The 22189-nt window shown below is 36.4% G+C and overlaps 1 protein-coding gene across 2 annotated transcripts in view; it reads left to right on the top strand.

Annotated features, from left to right (window-relative positions):
- ADK (adenosine kinase) overlaps nt 1–22189 on the top strand; it is a 258451-nt gene that overhangs the window by 121334 nt on the left and 114928 nt on the right. For both annotated transcript variants that reach the window (XM_015866530.2, XM_015866531.2), the window contains one exon: nt 7–115. In XM_015866530.2, coding sequence (XP_015722016.2) covers nt 7–115 — 109 coding nt within the window. The remainder of the gene's footprint in view (nt 1–6; nt 116–22189) is intronic.

Raw genomic sequence — 22189 nt, 5'->3', positions numbered from 1 at the left:
TTTTAGGTCACTTGTAGCTAACCTTGCTGCTGCTAATTGCTACAAGAAGGAAAAGCATCTTGATTTGGAGAAGAACTGGAAGTTGGTGGAAAAAGCCAAAGTTTATTACATCGCGGTAAGTTCAGCTTCTTCCAGCTTATAAAAGTTTGAGTTATGGCATTAAGAAATTTAGGCAATGACCATGCCTATTGCATGGATTTAGGATGATTTCTCATAAACATGAAAGAAAATGTCTGCTCCAATTTCGTCATAGTACAAATTCTTTAAATTTTAATGTAAAAACATTTAAGAATCATTTACTTATGTGCTTTCTTAAATTAGTGAGAAAAATTGTAAGAACTAAATATATTTTCAGAGCTTTTGTAGTTGTGCATCAAATTTACATTTCACATTTTCTTGTAAATTGTTGTGAAGGATGCACAAATGATGTAGAAAAACACTATTAGCATAATTATTCACTGCAAACAGTTTGAGCTTATTTGTGTGAACAATCTTAATTGCTATTTATTCCATAGCAATTACTATGGCACCTTTATAACTCAATATTTCAGAAACAATGATTGTGATAAACCTCTTGAATTTGGATAGTGGTGTAAACTGGTTTAAATGATGAAATCTTATTCCTGAAATAAAGAGATTTTGAGTACAGGGCATTAGTAAATTCACAATATTTATTTGTTTGCCATTCTAAAATGAATCAAGCCAGATTACTGCATTTGTTTAAATTACATCTTGCATAAACAGAGGCAGTGGATTTGTTTTCATTTTGCTCTCAAGTTGATATGATTGACCAAAATTAACAAACGTAAAACATCTATGACAGATTAAAACCTCATAATGTGCATGTAATATATGGATTCTGTATGACAGCTGCTTCCATTCCACTACCTGAGTTATGTGGGAACAGCTGGTAAGAAGTGTAAAAAATTGATTATCCAAGAGGAACAAGTTCATTGAAAATACAGTTATTTCTTTTAGCTAGTGTTAATGTCTCCTACAGCCTGTTAGTGTGCACTGCTGTAGGCTCTACATGGTTGTTATTGATTCTTGTGTGCGGCCAAGACTGCCCCTTTATAAACTGTCAAAAAATACTTATAACCTTCTCAGTATACAAAGAAAATACATCCTGCTGCTGTTGCCATATGTGCTGCAGTTTAAGGGGAAAAAAAAAAAAAAAAAAAGGCATTAATGCTCTACTCATTTTTAATTTCTGGTTTTGAAGTGTTCTATGTCTATTTTTCAATAATTATTCCTCACCCTGTTCCAAATGCCGTGGTTAGGAATTAATGCTACTGGGTAAGAGATACTGGAAATCTGAAAATATGGCTAATTGTACAAAAGCAAATGTTACCTGAAGAAACATTAGTGCGCTGCCCAAAGCTTTTATTTACTATTTTTTATTGCTGTGTTTTTACATAATTACTACTCAAATTCCCAGTGTATGATTTAGGAAAAAGAAAAGTAATTATAAACCTAGTGGAGTTGCTTTAGGAAAAGTTGGAAAAATTATAGAAAGTGAAAATAAGTTTCTGGGTTGTTTTTTTTTGTTTGTTTTTATTTCCCCTGAAGATATAACTTTGATCTTATTTTAGTTCCAAAGCCTGTCTTCTGTATTTTATCCGTTTGGTCCCTTTAATGTTGACTCAGTAATGCTTTCTACTGACTTTAATATGCATTAGAAGTGTTTCAGTTTTTTTGGGGGGGTGATATCCTGCCTTTTGACCAAGAGAGGGAGAATTAGGTGGAAGATGAAATCCAGAATGTGCATCTATTAGTGGGTAAAGAACACCTAAGTGCTAATATATTAAGTATTTGCTAAATTGACTTCATATTAAGAAAACATCTGCTTGCAAGGAAATATCTGCTGGGTGAAGAACCTGTTTCACACCAGTAGCAATTGCACTCAAGGCTGGGTTCATTTAAGAGATTTCTAGGACAGTGTTATCACTTCAGATTACAGATGGCACATGTGCCTTAGCTTAAATCAAGGAGACAACACATAGAGCTGAACGCACTTTTTTTTTTTATCCTTTAACTTCTTTATTCACAGGTTTGTAGTGGTCGATGGGATTAAACAAATCCACATCGTGAACAATTAGCACTCCTGCTGCTCTTTCAGTCATTAATTTGCTCACTGTTGTGTCTGTCTTCGCTTGTGTCTTGTTACCTCTTCTGGCTCTGCTCTGTGCTTACGTCGCTTTCTATTCCCGTCTCTCTATCCAGGCGTCACCTATTTCCTGGATTGCACTGCTGTATGCTTTAGTGACAGATAATTTTTCTGGAAATCCTTGTTCTGAGATTATCAAACAACCTATTTTCTTGGCAGAGTAGGCCAGTTGCTGCTTTAGGACAGGTCAGCGATATCCTGTGGTCATCTGTATGTGCTTGCTAGGATAGATAATATGCTTTTCAATGCAGCTTTCAGCAGAATGGCCCTCAGATGAAACTTAGCTCTGAAATGTAATCAATTCACACAGGGAGTAGGTACAAAGGAAAAGATAGTGAACCCATGACAGAACCCTTAAAGACAACTTCTGTTACCATGAATGAACACAATACCTTTATTTTAGCCATCTGGTAATCGGATCCGGCAGACAAATTGGAGAAAGACAGCAAAGAATAGAACCCTGTAAATCACAGATAGAATCAAAATGCAGAAAGGCTGCCCTGGCTTACGCAAAAACAGTAAACTTTAAAAGTGTTTTTTCATCCCTTAAAATTACTTGGTGTTGTATCTTTTTAGATACGTTATGTGTACTGTCAAACTCCATGCGATTTCTTTCCCTTCTCCAGATATTATTCATCTACTTGCAGTAATTTCTGCCATTGACATTTTATCTTCTGGTCTGTCACATTCATTTCGTTGTGGATCAGCTAGCTGTACTGCTGGTGCCTGATTAGAATTCACTACTAGGCATTTTAGGTAGTTCCTACTGGGCCTAGAAAATCTTATCCTAGACATTTCCCCTGTTTCAGAATAAGCCGAGGGTTATGATAGCACGGAGCATTGTTCTGATTCTGAAATTGTGAATGGGACACAGCCTGACATAAAAATAATCTCAAGTTGTGTTTTTTGAGTGAATTTTGTATAAATAAATAAATCTCTCGATTAGGGTTACCTAAGATAGCAGACAAACTGAGGAGAATTTTAGTTGTTGTCTTTTGACTCCAATTAGCACCTCTGTGTTAGTAAGAAATTTGGCACTTGTCATTTCATAACAGGAAAAAAATGGAAAAGGAGAAAATGCTTTCCTCTATTAAAAGCTGCACTTAACCTTGTGAAACGTTCTCAGCAACAAATGATACTGCCTTATTATACAGACAGCTGAGTTTTAACTTTCCGTCTGTATGCGAGCCCTATTGCTCTTAATGCAGCACTTCCCGGATGTATTTTGCTCTTGTTCCAATTAGTCATCCTTACTTCTCCCAGTTATTTAGCTTTGCTCAAACCTGCATTTGTTTAATAGTGTCATGTGGAGGCATTAGCTGTGTGAAACACTCCCACTGGCTGCTATAGTATTATTTACAGTGCTGAAGTAACAAGTGTGTTCATGAAAGCTCATTCCTTGCTTCACTATTTCTGGCCCATTCAAATGCTTTGCTTCACTGAACACATGAAGTGGCAGCACTGCCTGCAGTTAGGTTTCCAGTCTATGGATTGATGCAGTAACTTGAGTGTTATCTTGGAATGGGTCATTTCATGGAGCTTCCCCAAGTCAGTCAGGTCTTTGCAGGAAACCAAACAGTTTGTTTGCTGGTGAAAGACTTGTGATTATTTTTTTTTTAATACAAAGTAAAGTAGTAGGTTTTAGTTGTAGACTGTCATTGGATTTGTATTTTGTGGCTATAGTTTATATACTAAAAAGTTGGTGTTCGTGTATATTCTTATATGTGATGTGTCTCAAAGGGCTTTTTGGTAGCATCTACATACACTTCGATATGGCTGCAGTATTGCTGATGTTCACACTCGTCCAAGTTCATGAAAGGGACTTGGGACTGTTCCTGCACTTTATTGTTTGCATTATGTTTACTTCGCTTTGCTTTTTGCATTTGCAGTGCCTGAGAACTTCAGGTTCTGTGCCTAGCTATTGTAGGTAGTGACTAGGGAAGCAATTGAACTATTTAGTAGTCCTAAGACTTATTTCTATGAAGCTGAATTTAGCATTGCTCTCTTTCCATATTGTCTAGCAATATTTTGCTCAGAGAGGGCAATGCTTTCATTCAGTCATCTTTGTGTGGGCTGTTATTATTTCACAATCCGTAAAAGTTTAAGCCATTGTTTTTTACTACTTTTGTGTAGCAAATAATAGAAATTTCTCAATAGTGATGTCCTTCAATTGTGCTGCACTGAGTATAAAATGTTGTAATACCAGTTAGATTTGTTTGCCTACAGTTAAATTACATCCAATTACCATCAGCATCTCTTTTGTATTTTCAGAGTTGATGGCAAGTGTAGTTTAACTCGATGTTAATGATGGTTCTGATCAAGACCATGTATTCTGGTCTTAGGCCATGTATCTCGTAGGGGATACTAGGTATTGCAACATGTGGTAATGAACTAATGTAGCACTGCTGGAGGATAAGTTTTTAAACCTCCAAGCACTCTGGTGTGTTTCAGTAAATGCTGTGGTATTTTTATATTTATTTCCTTTTAATACCTAAGTGCTTATCTAAGCAGAGAGATACTGTGGTGGTGTAGTGGGCTTGATGGCAGAATTATCTGGTTTCAACACGAGTCTGTCAAAACATAAGCTTGATGTCAGCAATGTGTAGCAAAGCTTAAATAACATTTTAGTGTATTTTACATGGGTTTTGGCTATTCTACTTGAGAAAAAATACTGATTATTACAACAATGTAAGTATAAATGAAATTTCTTTTGTGCTGTCTCCTCCTTTCAGAGGCACGTTCAATGAAGGCATTTTTATTGTAATTTACTGCTATGATGAGTATGATAATTTACAACGGATTGTGATAGGTTTTTATTCTTTGAAATGTGCTGGGTCTGTGTGTGCATCATGGGAAATGGGAGAGACAGGCACTGGCAGGAATCAAAATATCCCCTGAAAAGTCTTTTTTTTTTTTTTTTTTCTTTCCCACCATTGATAACTTTTGCTGTATTTCTCTGACGTCAGAATGTCATTTGAGATGCAAAACTATTTCTCTCAATAATGAATAGGTTTTATGGCCAGGAAGACACAGTTCTGAGTGTGTTGCTTTGCCATAAAGGTGAAGCTGCAGTTAGCAAATTAGTTGGGTCATCATTTACTGGCCTCTCAGATATCATTATCATCCTGAAAACCACCATTGTGAGGAACTGAGTTTGCTGGGAGTTACAGATGAAATGTGACAAATTTAGAAAGAGAAAGTGATAACACTGTGTGTAAGCAGGAAGTAAATCTGCAATTTTCTTTCTTCTAAAACATATACGGGGAAGAAAGTGATTTCTCTTGCATAAATATAGAAAATCTCAGATTTCAGTTACTAACCTAAATGAAAACAAAACAAAACCTTTGTTTCCCTGCTGGTGATTGTTTGTCATTCTGTAATGTATTTAGAGTACGATGTGCTTTATGCTACTATTTCAGGTGTGACTGCTCATGCATGGATGCTTTTGTCAGTGTTTTCTCAAGTAACTTAGAAGGGAAACTGAATTCAGAAATTGGTTTTTATATTTTGCGTACTATGCTCCTCAGAATGCCATTGCTTTAAGATGGACACGGGTACTTCATGCAGAATTGTGCATCATGAAGTCTTAAGACGGACTGTACTTTCTGTGTAATAGAAAATTAATGAGAATCTGTTTAACATAGTAAAAATATTTATTTCTGAATGTTCACCTCTGTTACTAATTACATTTATTTATATGAAGAATAAATGTTTCATCTCCTGTCATTCTCCTCCTACCCCAGTAGCCTTTAAATTGCAGATAAACTTCTTCAGCACAGTAATTAGTGACGCTCAGTCATTGCTCCTTTTATCAAGTGATTTTATTTTATTTTTTAGAAGAATGCATTATTAGAGCACTTACACAGCCAGCCCCGCTGCAACAGCCAGGCGGCAATAGCAGTGCCATTTTTCACAAAGAAAATGTTGAACAGGAGCCAAACGTTTGGTGGCAGAGTCTGTTGCTAGGAAATCAAGTTCCTGAGGCGATTAATGACAAAGCAAGCAGTAACAAGAAGGCAGAATTACAGATTTAAAAGAGGGGGAGAAAAAAAGTGGTTGGTGTTATAATTACCCAAAGAAATTCGTACTCATTAAATTGGCTGTTTTTATGATTGACTTTAATTGGAGGTTAGTTCAGATATTTAGCTCCTTTCCCACCCCTTTAAACACACACATGCACATAATCTGTAGAACTGCAGACTTGTTTTTCTAAGCATTGAGAGGAGCTTGCCCTGTAATTTGATCCCCACTGACAGATGCATTTTCTATGCTGCCATTTTGAATTAACCTATTGTGCAACAATTTTCCTTAGCTCTGTTGAATAAAACATCAAGTCTTATTACCTCAGATGGATTTGATAGAGTAAAAGAATGTACTTCTAGCTGAAGTAGACTATTTGCAATGAGTTCAGTGATTTGAACTCTGCCAACAAGCCCCAATAATTTGTGATGTATACTTAAAGAACGAAGGAGAGAAGAGCCACGTGGGGGGTCTTTTGGGCTGTATGAAGTTGAAACGCAAGGCTCGCACTAATATTGTCGTTTGTGCTGAGGTTATTCCCTGAGATCAAGCCATTTTTAGATAAAGCGTGTTAACTAAGATTTTTTCCTATTAATCAGATCTGTTTTGAACTGGAGCTTCTCTTGCTCTTGGGGGAGTAGGAAAATAAAAATCAATTCCTTTCTTCCCAAGCCCTAATGGTTGGATTGTCCCTGTGAGGCTTCTTTTGTGAAATTTTCCCACCTGAAGTTTAAGTGGAACAAATGATATTTTAAGATAATTCCTAGTTCTTAATAATGTATATGTTTTACGGCGAGGGAAGATCAGGTTTTTCACCTTCCTCAGTTTTCTCCCCAATTAGAAATATTTAACCAGTTGGTTCAACGAAATTTTGGCAGGGAAATGGGGAGGAGACTGACCCTGACATTTAAATCCTGTCATGTTTCATCGATCACTTTTGAGACAGTATTCCCTACTTGCAGCAAGTGATAAACAAGGAAATATCCTTTTGCAGAACCTGTAAGGGAACATACAGAAGCTGAACTGTAAAAGCTAAATAATGCCACTGCTCTACAAATTCCTAATCAAACAGTGAAACAAAAGAGCCGTGCGTATCCCATCCAACAATACACACAGTACTAATCAGATGCCAATGCCAAGCTGTCTGCTTTGTTAAATACCCAGGTTCCCTGAGGCAAGAAGACAGCTGCTATAACTACTATGAAATTTGGTAGCTCAATCTATTTTTGCTACCCCTGGGCTATCAAGCTACTGTTCAGACCACCCGAATTGGTACACTTTAGGGATTTTTTTTCAAAGTGTTTGTAATTAAAATGATAAAACATCATTATTACGCTGAAGATGTTGTGTGTGCTTTGCATTTGACAGATACCTACAGAGATAAACTCAGCATGTAATTTTCATTGACATAATGCTTGTGATTGCATTAGCCTTTTAAAAGTATATTGCTTTTTAGGGAAAAATGAAGGGGAGGGCATGCTTTTACTCCATTAGCAGAATTTGTAAATCTGCTGAAACACTGAATCGAGCTGTTGGCAGTGCCTGGCGGGGGTGGTGCAGTGGTGTGGGCAGCAGTGCCAGCTCTGCTGCTGTGGGCAGGGATCTGCCAGCTCCCTGGTGACTGCCTGTAGGAACACCCAGCCTCCTGTGTATGTAGTCTGGGCAGGCTTAACACACTATTTAAATGTAAATGTAGAAGAGAAGCCTCCATTCTCAAAGGGGTGAGTTGAGCCAATTTGAGGGGCCATCTTTACTGGAGGTCCTCTTGCATGTCAGTCTTTATTAGATACCATCTTTATAAGAGCACAAGAATGTTGCATGTTACCATGTCAGCTTTGTTACAGCAAAATCTCAAAACCAAAGCACCAGCAGGTCTAGGAATCAGATGCCCAGAACGATGCAGCATTGGTTCTGCCTTGAATTATTCTTGTTTTCATTATTTCTGTGGTAAAGTTGAAGAAAAATAATCAATTTAAGATTGTCCTAAAGACTAAACTGTAAGCAACTGTTGCTTACTTTGATTGCTGACTTCCAAAATTTATAGTAAGTTGGTTGTTATCACCCTGTGTACCATTGATTGAAATCTAGGATTCCTCCTTCCTTCCAAAGGAGCTGGTTACTTCAGCACATGAACACATCATAGGCTGCGTAAGCCCAGATCGTGTGTTCTTTGTGTCTCTGCCATCAGCTGCCGCATGAAAAACAGCACCTGTATATAAACCAGCAGTTGTGTTCTTTTAGATGATGAGAATGGTTCTTGTTTGTGAAAACAGTATGTGTGTATATGTGCAACTTGAGAGATGAGCTGAAACTATTCAAGGTAGCTTTCTACTTGATCTGAACTTGGAACTGCAGTTTCATTTAGCATTTGCATGTGTAATAGCAATAGTGAAGTTGTTTAAACACAAAACCTCTGTTTTCTGCAGGAAGTTATGATTATTGGTTTTTTGATGAAAGAAAACCAAAACACATCCTGGAAATGGGGGGAAATAGAGTCAATATATTTCCAGTTATTTTATCTATAATATTCAGTATTTTCAGTAGTCCATTATCATTTACATTGAAGTTTTAAGCCATGATGTATTTTCTTCATTTTGAAGTGAAATATGTATGTACTTCTCATATTTTCATTCATACATTGCCTCTTTTTAGATCACAAACTGAACCACACAGAATGGCTTTCATCTGCATTGTGGATCAAAGGGGTTTTAAAATAGCAGGGTCACAAGCAGGGTGGAAACCTGAAGTTCTCTTTTTGATTCTACAAATAACAATTACCTTAAAAAGTAACATTATTTTTACAGCACAGCTTATACATATGCTAAATATTTGTATCAAGTAAATTTTAAGGTACCACATCGTGCATGTCAGCTGTGTACGAGGGAAATAAAAGTGTTTCCTAAAAACACTGGTATACAGGTTTTCAGTGATTACATGTTAAGCACAAGGTAATAGCTTGACTTTGAGGCTGGGCTTTCTACAACCTTGTAGTACGTTCTTTTGCTCTTGAAGGGGCAGGAGAGCTGAGTCCAGCCAGTCTCATTTGTTTTCAGGTTCCTTTGAAAAAGGAATTGACTGATTCCAGCATTTGAAAGAAGTTCCAGGTCCTAAGATAAATCCTGGAATGACCTTTGTACAAAAGAAGAAAAAGACCTGTCCAGTTTCTCAGGGGAGATCTGCTTTTGTTGAGATATTTGTGGTGTTTGAGTTGTTGGGGTTTTTCTGTTTGTTCATTTGACTGTTTATTTTAAAAGAATGGAACCATAAAGAAAGGGCCAGTCACATTTTGTGGTGTGGCTTTAGTACTTTCAGTTGTTGGTGCAGCGCTCAGTCAGCAGTGCACTGCGTCACCTATGGCTCAGGCTGCGCTGCTACAAAGATCCTTTTTTTCCCCTCTTTTTTTTCTTTTCTTACTTTAAATAAAGGAGATACTAAATTCTCTAATTGAGTAATAAGTGGTGTTTCAAAACAACTTCCTAAAACAGTTTTGCAAGTAGAGGTGGATACTGTTGTTTTCTAAGGCATACTCAGACCATCATGGTAACAGATAAGGCCTGATAATCCTTGAAGAGGTCTGACTTAACTAAAAGCTTAGGGCATTCAGATTTTGTCTACAAAAGAAGCGTTTTGATGATGCAGATGCTGTGGAAAAGCATCCAGGAGTTACAGACTTATCTCTGGCATAAGCACCCTGATACAGTGATGTTTTATAACAGCTGCTGTAGCAGGAGAAATGCTCTCATTTTCTCAGATCAGTTGTGCCAGCACCAAAAAACAAATTTTTTTCATTGTTTTTGAATGCAGTTATTCTGGTGTAATCATTTAATGAATACTAGTCTATAATATTTACCATAAAGATAAATATACCTTGTGGTCCATGGATACTGCTAAGTCCTTTGTCAATCACAAGTCTTTCAATAGACCTTGAAGATCTGTAGATCTTCCTCATTATCTGTTCTTACACCAAAGTTACTGAAGCTGTGTTGTACTGTTCTATTTCTTTTCCTAATTTTTTTATTATTATTATTTTTTGCCAACTATGGAATTGCCAGATGCAATATAACAGTACTTCCCTGCAAATTTGAAAATGGTGGAGAACAGCAGTTAACAGTATTTAGCATGAAATATGCCTCAGCATATGCCTCTGAACATGTCTTTTTAGGACCATATGGAGTATAATTGGTGCTGAACAACAATGAGGTGTTTTGCGAAAAGTAGAGGCTAAGCATTATAAAGAGTCATAAACTCATAAACAGACAAATAGAGGAAATGTGAGGAAGGAGGGATGTAGTGATTTTTGTGTGTTTGTGTATCTTGTTCTTTCTACATGACCTGAAGTGAAACGTCACAGTATTTTTTCATAGATTTTGTTTTACAGCAGGGTTAAATCCAAGAAATTCAGCAAAACTATAGTGTGTAGATAATGGCCATGCGAGATGATGTGAGTAATTGGGGGGATGCAGAAGTAATATTATTATCCATTGAGTGCACCCAGAATATTGACATTCATAGCCTTGCTTACTGTCATTGGCAGTCTTTGTGTATGTAACTCTTAAGACACTTGATTTCAGAATGTTAAGGTAAGACTGAATTTAATCCTTAAATATCAATTCCCTTGTCCTTCGAGGACTGGAGCCAAAAGTTAGGGGTTTTATTCATTTACTTAGTGAGATACTTTATTTCTGAGAGACAATTTAGACTTAATAGTATTGATTTTATTCATCAATTGAATTTTAACTGTAGCTGAGTATAGGAAAATAGTGTATGATTATATGAAGGATTCATTTTGCTTTGAAGAAAAAAAGGGAAATTTTCAATGAGTGCATATAAAGGAGAGCAAGCATTCATTCCCCAGGCCCAGTGCGGTCTCTAAGTGCTTCTTTATACTGCTGAGAATGGGCTGAAGAGAGTTTCTGCTGAGGGCTGTAGATTCTTATCTGCCTAATTGAGCCATCATTTGTTGACATGATGAGGGAAATCATGTGACCTGCCTTTAATGCATTGCTCGGTAACAGCAGGAGTGTAAAATGTAGTTCATGGAAGACTAACAGAAGATAAGTTTTTAGAGTAGCCTTCTATGCAGAGCACTCTGAGGTTATTGCAGCAGGATCTACTACTTGATTTTTCAGATGGTAAATGTGTTGAACCAAAACATCAGTTTCTAATTGTTTTGAAAGTATTGAGCTGTATTACAAAGATCCCAATCCTTCAGAATATGAATTTAATACATTCTCAGTTTTATCAGTATGATCATAAAACTGTCAGAAGAATTGAGATTGGTGCAAAAGCATCCATATAATAAGCAGGGTGACTGCAGAGTTGTTACCAAGTGCCATGGAGTGGTGAAACAAACAACAGAAAACATTCAATGTTATAACTTAGATAAGTATCAGAAAAGGGCATTTAAGGAAAAAAAGAAAAAGCAACCTGTAATTGGAGGCACATTCTCCAATGTGTATTGTATTCTCTAGTTCTACTGTATTAAGTTTCAGTCATAGACCTTAACCTGATTTCCTGTTTTGTAGAATGTAGAATTGCAGGCACTCTGTTGTCTTTGGAGATGTCTGTTTACCAGAGTGTTAGGCTGAACTGATCTCATCTCTAAGAAGAGTGAATTTCAGTTCTGTTTTTGAAATAAGTGATGACTAGCTGCTGTGCTGATGAAAAGCTATCCTAGTTTGGAAGATACTGGTACACTTTAGAATGATATGCAGAAATAATGTAGCTAAGGAACATGAGACTGATATAACTCTAGAGGTTGGTTTGTCAATTAATATTCCGATCACCTCTGCTAATTTTTGTATTACTAGTAATCTTTCAGCACTGGCCCGAGAGAAGAGAGCATGAGAAGAGTGGTTGATTGTTCCTGCAACTGCAGGTGTCTGTAGGAGATGTTCCAGGATGCTGGTGTCTAACCTTTAAGTTTGACTGGGCCACACTGAGCAGAGAGGAATCATGGACTGCATACAAAATACATCATATAGTTACTGCCTACATGTAACAAAACTTTTTCAATAAATGTTTATAATTAAAACATATATAAATACATATTATATATATATATATATATACACACACATGTATGTGTGTATATATATAAACAGAGGACAACAAAAACAAACATGGGATGTTTGACCTTGTTCTTGTAAATGTCATGCATCATTGTGTGGTTCAGTGGAAGAGTGCAATTGTTCGTGAGTTTTCAAGGTGCTCATGTGAGATGTTTTGATCTAATTTTAATCTTCTTCACTTTATCCTTTAAAACAGTTGTTTATAAATGTATGTGCTTTGAAAAAACAGTGTTGTGAATGAAGTGTAACTGAATTTTTTTCTCTGTTAAGATAGGTCTTATAAAAATCTAGTAAAGAGGCATGATCAGTTTGTTTTTTTTTCTTTGATTCTTACATCTGATTATAACTTCATAGTTTCCATTTGGAAATTACAGGGTAACGTATTTATGTCAACTGAAAATGGAGTCACAAATATACAAAAAAAAAACCAAAAACAAAACAAAAAAAACAAATTCAGCAATCTTGAAACTTAATCTCAAATTCCCTTATAGAAATAGAAAGTGAGGTTGCATATTTTTAATTGCCATAACCTGAACTTGCGAAGTTTAAGTTTCATTTTAATACTGTTATGGTGTTAAACATTGCACGGAGAAGTTGATTTTCACCTTAAAGACACATAGTTAGCTTATTTAAATGGCTGCTCAAATGCACCAGAAATTCTACATCTGTCAGCCATTTTTCATTTTCAAGTTCTGGCCCCAATTTGCTTTTTAATTCCATAAATGACTTGATGTCATTACACAGATCATAAGATCTTTATAGCATTCTTTCCTAACTTAGACGCCTTACATCAGAGAAGTAATCAATTAGAAAATATGTCAGCACTGTATGAATATTCTGGATGTTTCTTCTGCAGTTAAGTTGTTAACGTATTGTTTTACAGAATAGCATGAGCCCAAGTTTAGTAATTAAGTAAGAAAAGTTGCGTGTCTGCTTAATAACAAAAAACCTTATCTTCACAGGGACACATATGTGTAGGTAAGTTGAAATGTTATCAGTAGTAACTGTGATTTACTCATCGAGTGCCACAAGTGCATGTGATATGTGATATGAGTAGGTTTTACTGAGTGTATGTGGTGGGCCTGAGAGGTGAAGTTAGCACTGCACTGCACCCTCTCCTCCACAGTGTTCATTGTTGCCTATGCAATCCACGCTAGAGCTACATGCAATTGGCTCATGAAAAATACCACTGAAAATGATGTTAAAATAATGTTAAGCATTTACGATCTTGTGGCCTCATTACTAGCTGCTCAGGGCCACATGTGGCCTGCAGGTTGGACAAGCTTTCTCTAGACTAAAAAAGAGCTGGCAGCTGGAAGGGTATTGTATTTGCTTCTACTGCTTTACTTTTACCTAACCATCCTCTTGTGGCTGCTTTTGGGATGAGATACTCAACTTTGAGAATTTTGGATCTTATAATTTACTGTTTCATCTGATAAGTTTAAAAGATTCATACCTTGTTCCTCTCATCCTTGATTCTGACCTAGTGAGAAAGGAAAGGTGAGAACAAGGGCACACATGACAAAAATAGCATGGTGTCTATAGCTGCTTTACATAAGAAAAATACACATACTTTGATTATGTATTTCCAGAAAAACTGTAATAATGTAAGTACAAATACAGTAAAGTTCTGCTCAAACACTTGTGAACCACGGCAGAGCATTCACTGTGATTTTCAGTGTTCAAGCTACTGGTTTTCTATTTGAAAACAGTTTTGTTAGTAAATGCCTAAACTATGTTTTATTAACTAGAAAGACACTACAATTAATACCTGCCTTGACAGCAAAACTTTTAATTCTGACTGTATATTGTGTAAGAGGAAAATTCACGGGTGGATTTAGAATTGCATTTGTAGAAGGCAACACCCAGTGTGCCACCTAGGACGTGGAATTCCATTTTTCTAATTCGAAGGTCATGAATGGTTATAGTAACTAAAAAGTTATAACTGAATCACAGTCAATATTTATTTAACCTGAAATTGAAGTTTTCTTGCCTATTCTTGTTTCCCCATTTGGGGATATTTTGGTGCTGAGTGATGTATTGTTTGGAAGGAAGGACAATCTCACACTTCCTCCCATTTTCCTCTTTTCAGTCAGTTTAGACTAGAGACTAGGAAACCTTGGATTTTGCTGTTGCTTACTCCTCATTACATAGATACCTTTGTACACATGCAACTGTTGGGCTTCAATACATCATCTCCTCCTTTTCCTAGCAGTATTTGAGCAGTATTGCTATAACCAGTAACAGTTTGTTCTAAAAATCTAAATTCAGCCATAATCTTGTTTTCTATTCTGATTAGTACCATATATGTTGTAACACAAAGTAGACACATTTTATTGTGAAATAAATACTACTTTACACTGAATCAGTTTTAGAGCACTGTATTGTCCTATTGTTACAAATCAGCTAAATTTTCAGTTGTTACGGATTTAATGGTAGGTTTTAGTTTTAAGAGAAAATACATAGCTATTTTTCCTACTCTCAGGTAGCGCTTCCATTGGTAACTGAAAGACTCTTAAGTGAAAAAAAAAACAAGTTCTTTTTAGCATTGAATGTGTGTCCTTTAGTTAGCATGCGTATTCTTGTTTTCTCCAGTTGAAACTGTCCAATGGAAATATGCTTCTGGTACAAGAAATGAGACTGAGGTAATAAGAACATTGATTGGTTGATATAACTGCTGGCAAAAGAAGTCAGTGCTGCAGACTGACTCATCTAAACTAGAAGGGCAACTCTAGCCCACAGCTAAGTAAAAGCAAAAATCAGTTCTGCTGTAGGAATACTTTATGTTTATGTATGCCTTAGTTATTTTAATTGGAGTAAGACAGAATAATTAATATGACATCACTCAACTAAAAATTGAGCTATGAATTAAGCAAAATCTTCAGTACCACTGTCCACAGATTTGGGGCTAAATCTACAATCTGTTTATAGTCCCTTCAAGTTGAAGAGCTCTGGCTAAATAGGGAAGGTTTCATGAAATGCATAAAGCATGTTAGATATAAATTCTACAAGAGCAGTATTTGCTTTGGAGTTCTGTTTGCCCTCACTGATAAGTTTGCCTAGCAATGCTCAGAAATAATTATTGCCCTGAAATGGATAATGGTTCAAAAATAAGCCTTGTGCAAATCAGAAGTTAATATTTGCCTCGTATGACAAATGAGGAAGAAGTTTGAGCGGGCATAAAAGCAGTTCTCAAATTAAACTCTTGATAAAAAAGAATGAAAAGCTTTTAGAAATCCTCTGCAACATTGTGTGTTCATCTTCCATGTCAGTAGTTGTTGCCAGAAGAGCCACAATGTTTGAGAACATATTATTATGAACTCCCCAGTTCTACCCAGATGTTAAGGATTATTATTAATGACTCACTTTGCCTTGTAATTGCCACAGAGTGTGCTCATTATAAAAACCTCTGATGAGAAGATTGTTTTCCGAAATTTCTCAGTATGCTGTTTTTTATTTCATAATTTGTTTATTTTCTAAAAGCCCTTTTCTTTTAATGTCTATTATCAACTATTTGGTTTTCTTTTTCTTTGTCTGAAATGTGTTATGAAAGGACACACAATGAATTTATTTGTCTTTATTTTGTTTGGTATAGCTTTGTTTGGCATAAAGTTTCAAATAATTGAACACCACAGACCCCAGATTCCCCCCAGACTCTGGTTTTTGGCAATAAGACACAGGGGAAAAAAAAACGAGTTCATCTTTTAACTTGTCATATTAATGTAGTAGCTACCATTTTAGCTGTAAAATCTTGGGTTTCTATGCGTGGAAGCAGAAGACTTTGGCTGCAGAGGCTGTTAGTTTAGGCCACAGATATCCTTTTTAATAAATATTCGTAGCCCTCAGCCACCTTCCTGACAATGCTCTCCATACTTTTTTATTTTACAGTTTCATTTACTTGTGCCATACACAGTTCATGTAAATAGAAAAAAAAATGATCTCATCACTCTCAGAACCCCTCCTGCTGCAGGGCTCTGGCTTGCTATCACGTGGCTGTTAGGCCTTTAAAACCCGAGTCATGGACTTCATAGATCATCTAAAAAGCAGTAGTAGTATAATCTGCAACTGTTGTCGTACATAGGAGGTGTGACTTTTTTTCTCAGTATGGAAGGAAATTAAATGAGAGAGGGGGCAAAGAGCATTTTATGAAGGAGCTTAGTGCACTGTAGTTAATACTGCTTGTGTTTTTATTCAACATACTTACGATACTTTGTCAGGATGTGGGATACCCCATTTGGTTTACAGTGTGGTTTTCCTGAAAGGATAGCATTGGTTAAGCACAATAAAGCAAACAAATCATTTTCTCCAGACGTGTGTGGTTGAAGTTCAGTGACTGTTGGCTGAAAGACTCCCAGACTAGCAGCGATTCATGTGCCTTGTGCTAATGTCAGTGCTTATGGCTGGTGGTTCAAATGTAGCAGTAAATCTAAATGTAATTTTTCTCCAATTTTGCTCACGTTTTTGTTACATACCTCACAGGTTGTTTTAAGAGATTGTGCTGGTAAGATCACCCTATAAGTTAAGATCTTAATATTTGATGCATAATTTTGCCTATACTGTAAACTTAGTCATTACAGTTTTGTTAAAATTTATTGAACTGCCACATTCGTGAGGATTATTTGAATTTTGAATGTGTTACACTGAATTCTTCTAATAAAATGATGGCTTGTCATCTGACTTTGTGAAGCTAATCCTAAAGAAAGCAGCAGAAAAGGTAATTTAATTTCAGAAAACAAGTTTTCAGATACTAGCAAGTCAAATGCAAAATTAAGCACAGTTTCTTGTTGCTTTTCTGTCAAAATGGGCTTAGCTTTAGGGAAATTTCTATGAATTTAAGTGAGTTCTTCCAAGAAGTGGTGTACATAAGAAATACGAAGAAAACCACTTACCTTGCTGTGGAATACACAACATTTATTATCATCATTGCAGCTGATATTGCAGGCGTTTAGACATGTTTATGACTGGTTTGAAAGCAATTGGGTAAGCTTACTTTCAGGGATGGCCTTGCTGCTCCAGCTGTGACATAGCAGGAGTGTTGACAGTTGTTTCTGACTGAAAGGGAGTTGAGCTCCTTTTAGCAATGATTTGTTTAGGAGTACTTGGTATTCTGATTGATCATGGTAGTTTAATGTACTCTCCAAAGTTATATTGAGACTGTTTAATGCAACCGTTCAGGCATGGGTTGGACAAAGATGCTGTCATTGATTTTCATTTCTAATCTAAAACCAAGAATTAACTTGATCTTCTCTACTTGCTTTAAATCAATGGTGTTGATTAAACAAACTCCTTTTTACCTCTGCCTGTTGTGTCACTCTCATTAGAATAGATATTTAAACATAAAAATGGGATTTAGGCATCAGTTGTCTTCTCAAAAAATATTTTTTTCAACAAGAGAAAAGAAAAATACACAGGAGGAATAAAGCAGTATTGGACGAAATAGGAACAACTTTTACAGTTATTTTGAGAGTGAGTTGGAGATCCTGCCTGTAATGTAGGGCAATGAGGGGAAAAAACATTCTCTCAGCTTTCAGTCATCTGTAACTCAAGATCTTCCTTGGGTCAAGGTTTGAGAGTTCTTGAGATTTGTTGTTATTGTTGTTTTTTAGTGTATTGTTTAGTTTTAACAAGTAAATATGGATAATCATTTGTTGAACTTAAGAAAATACTGAACATTTGTGACATCTTGGTGTAACAAGGTGTACTTAAGTAATGTATTTATTCATAAATTTTTTCATTTGCTGCCTGGAAGTTGATGCCTCACAGATCCCTGTTATGAGAGGCACAGTGTTCTCTGTTTTCTTGTGTTAGAAGCTAGGGTTTTTCTCTGGAAATGGTGTGTGTAGATGAGGTGCTCAACACGCAATAAGCAGTGATGTGAATTTAGAATGCCAGGCAGCTCCCAACGTCAGTCTCATTAGGCAGGTAGGTTGTAAGTAAACATGTCTGTCCTTAAAAGTGGATTATGTGGAGTATGTTAATGTGCACAATGTCTTCAAGTTTGACTGCATAAACTAGGAAATAGTGAGGAAGAGTACAAGTGGGACTTGAGAGTTCATAGCATGGTAGCTGCCCTACCGTTATATGAGCACTCTGCACGCCCACCTCCCTGAAGGTGCTGCAGGATGTGCTTCATGCTGAAAACATGGGTAAGCCTCCAGTGTGGCTTTTCTTGAGATTCCTGGGGAGTTCATTCTGTGTTATTTATCTTCCAGTGTAGACAAGCTCAAATACAGCATGTGTGCATAGATCTCTGGTTTCTGTTAGTAGCTTTATCCTTCCTTGTTTTTACATGTATATTAAACATCATAGTTCTTTATTTTGCCAGTATAACTTGGTTTTCACACCTCTGTGACATCCTGACTCTAAATAGTGCAGTCCCAGCCTTCATTCTTGCTTTTCACTGTCCATCTGCAGTCAGGGTGACTTGCCTGGCTCCCAAGAGCTGATTACTGTATTTCAGGTGAGGATTTATGTTTGTAATTTATTCAGAATTATTTCCTAACCTGGATATTTGCTTTTTCTTTGCTTTTTAGTAGCTGCTGAGCTATTGGTTTTTGTCAGTAGGTAAACCATGAGGGAGCGTGTCCTTTTCTCCTAGTTCGAGCCCAATACTGAAACAGAAAAACTTTCTTTACACAACCGAATGGGAATAGAAGACCTAGGGTAGAATTATATAAATTTCTAGTAATGGAAAATGAGCAATTACAGACGTGAAAAAAGCTAGATTTGGAAAGGATAAGGACAAAAGGAATAAAACAATTGATAGCATGACAGAATAGGACCTGTAATATAAAATAAAGATTTTTTAAAATCCATGAAAATAGCCAATGGTCAGCAATAATGCTATTGATATCTCATTATTATTTTTTTTCCTTTGAATCCTTATTCCCAGTACAAAGATTCTTTTCATGAATGTGGAGTATATGTTCTCAGAGGATAATCTGAAGATTTTTATCTTTAAATATACCAAACAAATTGAGTATTCCAGCTCTCTTCTTTTAAAACAAATATTTTCTGGAAGACTAGTCTCTCACAAAAGTGAATACCGATGTGGTATCCATGTGGGACAGAAAAGGATTGTTTGAGCTCACTCAAGTGAAGTCTTCCACCTCTTTTGTAACCAATGCAGACACCAGTAGATGAATGAGTGTTACAGCTGGTGCCTGTCGTGATCACATTCTGCGTATGGATCCTGTCTTACTCTAGACTTGATATATTACAGTAACTGAAGTAATAAACTTCCGAGTGAAAGATTCAAGAAGTAGGTAAAGCTTCTTCTTGAAATGCCTCACTTTATTAAATTGAGAATTTGGAGCGTAGGGAGTGTGATTATTTCTCCGGCAGTTTTTTTGTTTGGTTGTTTTTTTTATGAAAATGACTGACGTGTTTGTTGTACTTCTAGTGAGTGTAGGTGGAAGAAGACAACACTGTGTTAGACACATGTGAGTAGTACAGCAACGTTCTGACAGGAGCAGTGCTAATTTGTATTAAAAAAAATCTCTCATATGTTGATAATTGATAAGGCTCAAGTCTCCCACTGAAGTTTCTGCATGACAGATCCATTTCACAAAAGAGCATAATACTTCCCTAATGATGCTTTTGACTCTGATAAAAACATATTAATGGATTCCTGATATGTGCCTTTTAGCCTTACACATCTTTCATTCATGTTTTTTCATACAGAAGATCCAAATGGTTATTCATTCTAGTGCATCCGTGTGGCATGTATGATCTCAGTAGTGTCATATGTTGTCTTCAGCCCACAGCAAGATCCATTTCTGTGCTGGGGAAAGAAATAGAAAACTAACACACATCTGGGAATATAAGAAGGTTGAAGCACAGTGCAAAGCTACTTGTGACTTGGTAGAGAATTCAGTAGAAACCTGACACAGTGTGCTGTAGGAGCCCTGCTTGTCTGCAATCCAATATCAAAGCTAACGTTAAAACACAAAACAAATCCTTCCCTCCAAAAAAATAGAAATGAGTAATAATTAAAAAATAGCCTGTTTAAAAAAACATTTGTTAGGAGAGGGCTGCTGAAACATTGAATTGCAATGATTTGAAAGACCTAAAGCCATCATGTAGTATTCTGGTTATTTGCTCTATATCCAGAAGTCCCATATCATTCCACGTTGAGATACAGCTCACGTAACACTTGGTTACTTTAACAGTAACTTCCTCAAGTTAAAATTGCTTCTCCCAGTAACTAAGTTGCAAATTATAAAGTAACCATCTTCAGACTCATGGCCGGAAGGAAAGATGTTGTAAATGTTACAAAGTAAGGAATTGCTGGTGTTACTGAATGTGTGCACCCATAGGCACGTGTATATGAGTCACTTATTAAAGTATGCTCTCAAGCAGTTATAATAAAGCTTGGTGAATTCTTCATGGATTAAGACTCAACCCTAATAATGCTTCAAGGTAACTTTCAAGATGGTACTAAGAAATGACTGAAGAAAAAAGAAACAACAAATGGGGAGACATTTCAACAAATAAAATGCTGAGAAAATCAAAAGCTCTTAAGCACAAAAACTTTTAAGCACTTTAAACTAATCCAAGTAATCTAATAACAAAAGAAGAGGTAAAAAACAAAACAAAACAAAAAAACAAAAAAAAAAACCCAAAAAAAAACCACAAAAAAAAAACCCAACAAGCCCAGTTATAGAGAAAGTGAAGCATAGCGGAGAAAGTGAAGCATAGCGACAGAGTGATTATTTCACTAGTTGGAAAACTAATTTAATAGACACTTGTTGTGACAGTTAGTAATCCTGTTCTTAAATATACACACATGGTTATGATACCGTACCCAAGAGAAGGAATAACTTGTAGCACTGTTTCTTTACCTCCTGGTAGAAGATCTGCATGACTTCCATGACATGCAGGCTCTTGTTCATTGCTGTCACAAATGCATAGCTGATGGTGGTGACTGTGTTGAAAAACTGAGATTTGTAGCTGAGAATTTACCCTATCAAATATTGTTATTGTGTTTTTTTTATCTGTTGTAGTTTCCATGGAAATAAATAGGAGGTATTACTTCTGGGCTAAACAACATACTTGCTGTGGTATCAGCTTGACTGAAGTCTGAAGTATTTTGAAAAATTCTGTAGTTACTTTTAATCTTTAGTCATAGGAATGAATATCTTTTTTCAACTTACTGGCATCTTGTTTAGCCTGCTTGACTGAAGACTCCCATGTCTTCAGTATCCTTATTCCTAAGATGGAATTGTTGTCCAGGTGGCAGATAACTGCTGTGGCACAGGTCCCCTTCAGCATGCAGTCTTCCATCAGATCCAGTAGATACATGACATGGTAATTTGTGAAAACCTCAGCTAAAAATCTGTCAGCAAAGGAAAAAGAGTTTAGTTTGTTCCAGTATCCTTCAGCAGTTAAACAGTTGCGTGCGTGCTTCAGCTTCAAGCTGATCTCTCTACTCCACTAAAAAAAAAAAAAGGCTCTTGAAACCTAAATGTAAAGCTGACATTCAGAAATATCTTGCAGCTCATGATACTTAGCATGGTAGTTAGAACAAGAACTCTTACAAGCAGATAGATGATCATCCCTTTGTCCTGGTTTTATAGTTGTGCTGTTCAGTATATTTTCTTTCCTATTTACTATTTCAAAATAAGTGTTGTTCACGATCAAGTGAAGAGAGCCTGAGCACAGGAATGAGCACTTAAACCCATGTGTCTTTACATTAGCAGTGTTCCAGAGGTGAAGTCTGAACAGGAAAGCAAGACAGAAGTGCTGTCTTTCCTCCAACATCAGGAACATCCTAAATAAAAGGCAAAAAGGATTACCCAGGCTGTACGAGGGTCTGGCCTAAATAGGCACAAGCGTTGATGTACTCAGAGCCATTCTTCAGAGGCAAAAGGATTGAGATTGCATATATTGTCTTCCTCAGGTTCTCTGAGTGAAGATTCTGGTTATTTAA

This window comes from Coturnix japonica, chromosome 6 (genome assembly GCF_001577835.2).
Source record: "Coturnix japonica isolate 7356 chromosome 6, Coturnix japonica 2.1, whole genome shotgun sequence".
Classification (NCBI taxonomy): Eukaryota; Metazoa; Chordata; class Aves; order Galliformes; family Phasianidae; genus Coturnix; species Coturnix japonica.
This window is presented reverse-complemented; position numbering and strand designations above follow the sequence as displayed.